The sequence below is a fragment of the Gekko japonicus genome, unplaced genomic scaffold, assembly GCF_001447785.1.
Source record: "Gekko japonicus isolate JY-2015 unplaced genomic scaffold, Gekko_japonicus_V1.1 scaffold394, whole genome shotgun sequence".
NCBI classification, from domain to species: Eukaryota; Metazoa; Chordata; class Lepidosauria; order Squamata; family Gekkonidae; genus Gekko; species Gekko japonicus.
Genome location: NW_015173135.1, coordinates 1,085,442 through 1,093,396, shown reverse-complemented (window position 1 = coordinate 1,093,396; position 7,955 = coordinate 1,085,442). Strand labels below are relative to the sequence as shown.

The 7,955-nt window shown below is 46.2% G+C and overlaps 1 protein-coding gene across 1 annotated transcript in view; it reads right to left on the bottom strand.

The window, feature by feature from the left end:
• PAK6 (p21 protein (Cdc42/Rac)-activated kinase 6) overlaps positions 1–7,955 on the bottom strand; it is a 71,343-nt gene that overhangs the window by 29,620 nt on the left and 33,768 nt on the right. The window contains exon 4 of the mRNA XM_015422185.1: positions 5,786–5,994. Within this exon, the coding sequence (XP_015277671.1) occupies positions 5,786–5,989 (204 nt within the window). The 5' untranslated portion in view covers positions 5,990–5,994. The remainder of the gene's footprint in view (positions 1–5,785; positions 5,995–7,955) is intronic.

Genomic DNA, 7,955 nt, shown 5'->3' with positions numbered 1-7,955 from the left:
ACTTAAACTTTGTTCTGCTGCTTCAGACCAACACGGCTACCCACCTGAATTATTACACTATAATATTTTTACAAGCAATTACATAACAGTGGAGTGGTTACCATGCAGAGTCTGTCCCACAGGTAAAAGGCCTGTAATTTTTTCCTGCCCACCTTTCAACAAAGAGTTCCATACACAATACAGACCAAATCACACAAATTAAGAAATTGCAGGTCAAGTGCTTGATATTAAAAGAGAACAGAAATGTATGGAAAAAACAGACAGGCCCTTTGTAATGTTGTATCTGAACATTTTAATTAATCACATTTCTCCCTCTAAAGTTCATCGTGATAAAAAAACTTTCTGCAGACAAAAGGAACTTCATTTCTCATCTCTTTTGTTCAAGACAATTTTTGTACTGCCACAAAAAAGACAAAGGCAACCTTAAAAACCAGTGTCTTAAATTTTCAGCTCTCTTCCCACTTTCACTCATCAAAAGGCAAAGTATTTTTTCTCTCTCTAGCAGGAAAAAAACTTGGAAACACATACAGTCAAATACCATTCTGTCCAGATTACAAAAAAGAGAGAGAGAAAGATCACAATCAAGGCACACTGAGCCTCATTTAGTATCTACTCACAAAAGCTCAGCCACATTAACATAACCCCACACTGTGTGCACCTAAGAAACAAGAGACAACTCTTTCATTTTACATCACACCACCAACTATAAGCTGCTCTTCTCCTTGTTTCAATCGGGTTTTTAATTCAACCTTGCTGGTGTGCCAGCAAAGAAGTGTCATGGGCATGATTCAATGAGCTTGTCGAGAAAGTTGCACAACTAATAACAACTCCCAACACCCTCCCCTCTTGCAAACCCCGAGATATACTCACTGATTCCCACCCCCCTTAGCTCTCACCACTCACCCTTTCACCAAAATGGCGATGTGGACAGTTGGGAGGAAGGGAAGAAAGGAAACAGCAAAAATACCCTCTTAAGAGAAAGAAGGATGGAGAAGAGGATAGAATCAGAGGGGAGGGAATTTTAAGGGATGAAGGCTGGGGAAAGAGGGGGCAAATCAAGAGATTTACAAAGAAGGGAGACTAAAAGAGGTTTACAATTAAAACTGCAGGGGGGGGGGTGTTGCTGCTAAAAAGGCCTCAAAAAGCATAATAGGAGGCTGTAAAGAAAGCTGGAGAAAGAATGCCAGATTTGGGGGGGGGGGTTCTTTGCAAGCACAAACAGACCCTTCCCCCCCACCTCCCCAAAATGGAGAAGCACCTTTCTTGGAACACAACTGGGGGGGCAGCCAGCCTTGAAAACAGGAAGAGGGCTCACAATGCAGCCCTTTGCAGTGTTCCTCCAGTGTAAGTGCCCTTGTTTCAAAGGAACTAACACTGGGGCAAGTTTGCATAGGATCGCACCATAAGGATGGTGGGCATCGACCCCCGTTATCCTCCCAAGTTTGTCTTGGGGGCCTGGGAAGAAAAGTTCCATAAAGGAAGGTTTTTTCCCAAATGGGTGCCAAATCCACAATTTGGGGGTAAGTGAAATGGGCAAAATGGAGACCCCCCCCCCGTCTGCCCTTCCTTCCTTCCTCCCCGAGTTGCCCCTGGTGGGAAAGGCTGGTGCTGTTGGCCCAGGCCACGGCGGGGAAAGGAGCCTGGAGGCAGGAGGAGGAGAACTGTCGCCTTGCCTTTCTTGTCACTGGTGCAGGTGGAGGTGAGCGGGCTGCTCCTGCAGGATGACAGCACGGCATTAGCAGCCGTGCTGTGCACCGCAGGGCTGGCTTTGGCCAACGCTGGCATCGAGCTCTATGACCTCGTGGTGGCCTGCGCGCTCTGCCGGGTGCCATTGGAGGGCGAGTGGCTTGTCGCTGGTGCCGCCTGTTGTGTCGGACTCCATGGCAGTGGTGGACGGCTGGGAAGGCTCTCACAGAGTGGCGGGGCCTGCAGAGCATGGCCAAGGCAGCAGCGGAGTTGCCTCAGAAGGTCAGCCCGAAGAGGAGCGAGCAAGGCCGGTCATGCTAGAGGAGGAGACAGCGGAGTGAGGTAACACAGGGTCACGCGTTACCCATCGGGACAGCGCTGGTGGCTACAGGCCGGGCAGTGGAGGGCACCAGCAGGGGCATCAAGGCCCCAAAGAACAGGAGTCCTTTTGGCGGGGAGGCACAGCAGAGCAGCGGCACGTGCTCTGTGTGCTTGTTGCCGCTTTTTCTTCCGGCGGGGTGGAGCAGGGCTTTTGGTGAGGGAGGGGTGGGCTCTGAAGCCAGCCAGAACACCGTTTGGGTGCGTTCCGGTCCAAAAATAGCCCTGGTGCCAGCTATGATGGAAACCGTTGCTGTCTTCAACCAAAGCCCTGGTGGAACATCTCTGCCTTACAGGCCCTGCGGAATTGCATAAGGTCCCTCAGGGCCCTGATGGTATTTGGCAGAGAGTTCCACCAGGTTGGGGCCAGGAACGAAAAGGGGCCCTGGATGAGGACAGCCGGATAGCTTTAGGGCCGGGGACCACCAGCAAGTTGTTATCTGAAGAGCATAGTGCTCTCCCAGGGACATAACGGAGGAGAGCGTCCCGTAGATATGTCAGTCCCTGACCACTCAAGGCCACTTAACATGTAGTATTTGGAAAAGATGCATCATACAAAAGGCTTGACACAGTCCACAAACAGCCCTACCTTAGGCAAGGGTTGTGAAATCTACCTTGTGCTAAACCATTAAGTCAGTTTCCCTACTACTGTTTTTAATTCCCAATTCTTTGTGAAACCATGTGTGAGGTCCAGTTCACACAGCCATAAATGGGATTTTATTTTAATTTGTTCAGGCAATTTGCAAAAGGAAAATAATGAGAGTTTAGCCCACATTAAACACGTACAAGATGAGTCAACTACTTAAATACAACCTACAGTCTTTGTCATTCTGCCTATTGCCCCTTACTGAAGGATGCTCTTAAGTGCTGAGAAAGAATAATCTACTAATCTGTTATGATGATGATTTTAAAATTGTTAGCTCATGCAAAACTTTCCCACAGTGCAGAAATGGCCATGAGGTGAACAAAATTGCATTTAATTCTATAATACAATATCCATACTTCTCCTTCTGAACTCTAAACTCAGTTATACACCTAATCTGCCTTGTGGTCTCACCATCTCATTTACTTAGAAAGCAAGAAGTTTATGAGCCTTGCCTATTCACAGAGATCATCTATTTCTCCACAGGAAGGCACAACGCAATATCAGTGCCTTCCCCTGGCAACATGCCCACTGAGGATGGAATAATCTTCCCTTAGAGTGAAAAGAGTGTTTGCTAACAAGTCAGCACCTTCAATAAAAATACAAGCTGAATTAACTAAAGTGGTTAAGACAGACAGTGCCGTGCGTGTGTCAGATAGCAAGAGCAGATAAGGGTGGATTCACTTATGTGTGCATGCTACTTGATAATATGTCAGTACAGCCCGATTCATACATGTTATCAGACAGGTTGCCTTTTAACAAATTCAACTTCATGAAAGTATAGTTAGAGCTAGGGTTTGTGAGAAGAGCAGATTTCCTTCTGACTGCCAATAGTTTCTTCTCTGCCATTGCAACCCCTGCTAAAATTGCCATAATCATACAAGAAAAACAGTTTACATGAACCTTTTGCCATCTACAGCAGAGAACCAAATGTTGTTTCAACTACCAGCCATGTCACTGATTGCACATGTGGATGAGGCCTCACGGTCTTATCACTCAGCCACACACAGCTTAAACATCTGGCCAGCTTCAGCTGGAAAGTAGCAGGTTTGGGAAGATGCCAGGCGATACGAGAGTTCTTTGTGTGATAGTTGGTCTGTAAAGGTGCTTTCACACATGCAAGTATCACTTGATGGGGCAGTCATCAAGTGACATCTGTGATGGGCAATACAAAGGAAGCCCACAAGCCCCGGATGACCAAGCAGGAAGCTCAGTAATCCTCTCTAGTCCTAACTGATGATTGCAAATGGATAGGAGGGCTTCCAAATAACTGGCAGTCTGCAAAACGTGACTCATGGAAGTGGTGCTCTAACACCAGCCAACCCAAGAAGCCCATTCAGTCAGGTTGATGGGGTCACAAGTTGTCCAGGCCTGCTCTGTGTTGCCATCAGGAAGAGGTGCCAGTCAAGCTAATACGATTATCCATTCTAAGTAGCAAGACTAATGGACATGCTACCCACCTAACTGGAGCCTGAAGTCTCCCTCTGTTTTCAAATCTGCAAGGAAACTCACAATCATCAGTGACAAGAGTGGGGGGGAAGACACCCCAGATTACCTGATCCCTAACTTTTCCCTGCATTCCCAAAGGGGAGGAGGAGGAACTGTCAGATGCTCAGCAGCAGCAGCAGCAGGTTGCTCTTTCAAACAATGAGCAGTGGCTAACTTGCGTAGCAGCTGCCCAGAAGCACCTCAGTGCTGCTGCTCCAAGGTGTCTGGCAACACCTGCTTCTTCCTTCCAGAAACATAAACTAGGGTGAAGCTGTTTTGAAGCGCCTCTCTACCTTTTTTGGCCAGTGAAGAGAGGTAGTCTGTTTGGGGTCTTTTTGGGGTGGGGGGGATTCTCAAACAGCCAGAGGAGGACTCAGACATACACATTCTTTCATGGGGGGCAACATGTAAAACAGCTGTCAGGAAAAAGCTCTTCTCTTCCCCGCTCTGTCAGGCTTGTGTAGACATGCAACTATGTTCTTTTGCTTTTTGTCAACAATCTGAAATGCTTTGTCAACCACCCAACTGGCTTCAGAGACTGGCAGCAGATGGGCTGGGCTTATTTCTGTGCATGCAATGAAATGGAAAAAAACAGGAGAAAAACAGCCAATTAAGAAAAAACAAAAACAACAGCCCAAGGAACCTTTTTGGTAGAGCTCCATTGACTGTTTAGCTTTACACCAAGTCATAATCTACCATGCTGACAGTTTCTGGGTTACTGCAACGCAGCAGAGTTTAGGATATCATGTAGGGTTTGTTTACACATGATATTTTTTCCTACACTGATTAAGATAACATCCAGGTAGGTAAAATACCATTGCTTCCTGAGATGGAACAGCTTATCGTTTTGTGAGCAAACAAGTTCAGAAGTCATTCTTGAGAAACTTGGGAAATGGGAGTTAGGCTAGGTGAGCTCTCTAATCCTTTCTGAAGGGCAGTCCAAGAACACTTTCAGATGGAAGCTGAATCCATGTGCCTTGGTAGCTGCAATCCATGTTGGGACTGTACTGGTCATACTGGGAGCTCCTAATCCTAACATATTACTAAGGTCAAGATCAGTGGGATAGCAGCCGAAGCATGGAATTAATGCCACCCCACCCCCGGCTAGGCGATATGTCTTCCATGAAGTACTCCTCTTCGCCCCATCTCTCTGTTTCTTGTGTAATGCCAGTGTCCCGGAGGAAGCATCCTTCCAGAAACTCCCTAATTACAGCTGAACACAATCACAACCATGCACAGGAGTATTGCTTCTCCTTTTATTAATACTGGAAAATATGACTTCTGTATATAAAAGACCAAACTTTCTTGAGGCCTTTAGCTTGACCTCCTCCTTCCTCTCATCATCAAGATCCATTATGCAACAGAAACAACTATTAAAGTGAATTAACATCTTTTGCTAGAACTCCTATAACTTTAAGGGTTGTAAAAAATGCAAACAAGTGTTTTGGCAGCATTTCACCATGGCATACTCTTTTGTTTGTCACCATTGAACAGAATAATCTGCCAGCTGAAGTGTATAGAAGGGACTGCTTCATTCAAGTGTCAGTGGATAAGAAAACTCCTTGAGGAGCATTTCTATTTCATACTCACCTTCATAGGCTGAAGCTGTACTCGGGTGATCCTTGATGGGTCTACAACTGGTTTGGGCCGTTTCAGGGTGTCCAGGATATTCTGCCATTGAGGGGGCAGGCCAATAAATTTCCCCTCCTTAGGATCAAATGAAGTATGCACACGGTGCTCAAAGTTCTGTGGAGCAGAAATCTCAGGACGTTTCTTCTTTTTCTTGCGGAACATCGTGCCTGGATGAGAAAGATCAAACATACTGGATTTATGGGCTCTAGGCTTGCCAGTCCCCAGGTCAAGTTCCCCCTGGGTTTTGGGGCTTTTCCCAGCTGCCAGCCAGCTGGCTAGTGGTGGAACACCCCCCCCCCCAAACAGCCACATCCCCACATGACTTCACCACCTGCAAGCGACATCCTCACGCCGGGGACATTGCACAGGGATCCTCTAGTTTAAGAGTAAACTCTATGGTTTTAAACTGGTTTTACCATAGAGTTTTGCCCTTAAACCAGAGCATCCCCCCACAATGTCCCTAGCGTAATGTCGTCACTTCTGGGTGACATCATCACATCGGGGGCATCCCGGAACACCCCCAAAATTCCCCTGCCAGAGCAACGAGGGGACCTGGCAACCCTAGTAGGCTCTGATCCAGCTCTAGTTATGGGGAACTAATAACATATCTTGGCCACAGGTGGGGAATCTGCATCCATATCAGAAAACTCATTGAGCTAGTTCATTGGGGGTTGGGCTGAATACCACGAAGTAGATGCATGGTACCTATTAAGCTGCATCTACATATATAATGAATGGGAAGGTATCTTTTGCATGTGGATCTCTCTTTCTGTTTACATGTCAAAAACCCAAAAGTTATTGCCCCAGTCCAGCACCACCAACTATAAGCCAATTTACATGCTCTAGTACAGCTCCTGTTTTCCAAACATTTGGGCACATTCCTTTTAACCTGAATTCTTCCAAAATTTGTATTAGTTAAAATTTGAAAAGTAAAGATCTATAATTTGTCTAAGAGCTTTGGAACAAGATAAAATGCTTGCATCAGCAATAATTATGACTCTATGGGTACAATATCTGAAGATAAAGTGACTCAACACAAGGACCATGCATTCATATATAAACTGCTGACAACAGCTAAATTATGAAACAGTTCTATATAGGAGGGACTAAAAGTTCAATTAAGCATTGTGCAAGCAGCCTTACAGTCACTATTTTATATTCTAATAGCAAAGTTGGCTGGTCTTTGGATACTTAAATCCAGTGACTAGAGTTGTGAATGGCATGACAGATCTTTTTACAAACCTGAAAAGGGGCCCAGGTTTGCAGAAAAATGTGAAATATTTTTTAAAAACCCACATTGGGTTTTAAAAAGCCAAAAATGATAAAAGGAGTATGTGTAGCTTTAAGCAATGGACTCCCTCAGTGGCTGTTGCTAGGCAACCACAGTATTCCTCGGGGGCTTTATGTGAGGAACAAGGCAGGGGGAGGGGGCAGGGCCCATACCAGGCCTATTTTGGCCTTTCAGGGAGCACTCATCAGGGACACACCTGGCTAGGGTTGCCAAATCCAAGTTGGGAAATTCTTGGAGATGTTGTGGTAGAGTCTGAGGAGTGCAGGGTTTGCGGAGGGGGGAGGCCTCAGGCAGGATATTATGCCATAGAGTCCACCCTCCAAAGCAGTCATTTTCTCCAGGGGGACATATCTCTGTATCTAGAGTTCAGTTGTAATTCTGGGAGATCTGTAGGTCCCACCTGGAGGATGGAAACCCTAGGCCTGGAAGCAACCTCTGGTGACTTGATACCACCTGATCTGCATGACTCAACTAGGCCTGGTTGCCTGCTACTATTCAAGAGCAGCCATCCTATGAAAGTCAGTGTGGTGTAGCAGTCAAGAGGAGGGTCTGTGAGATGCAAGTTTGAATTCCCATATTGCTTTGGAAGCTCAGTGGGTGATTTTGGATCAATCAGATACTTTCAGCCTAACATACCTCCCAGTGGTGTTGTGCTGATAAAAAGGAGGAGAGGAGAATAATGTAAGCTGCTTTGGCCCTCACTGTGGAGAAAAGTGGGGTATAAATGAGATAAATAATATATCTGAAGATGGGAGGCAGATAAAAGGTAGGTTGGTGAATGGCTGAGAAGGAGAAAAGGAGGCAGGGAAAGGGAGCAGATACTGGGGGTTGCCCGTG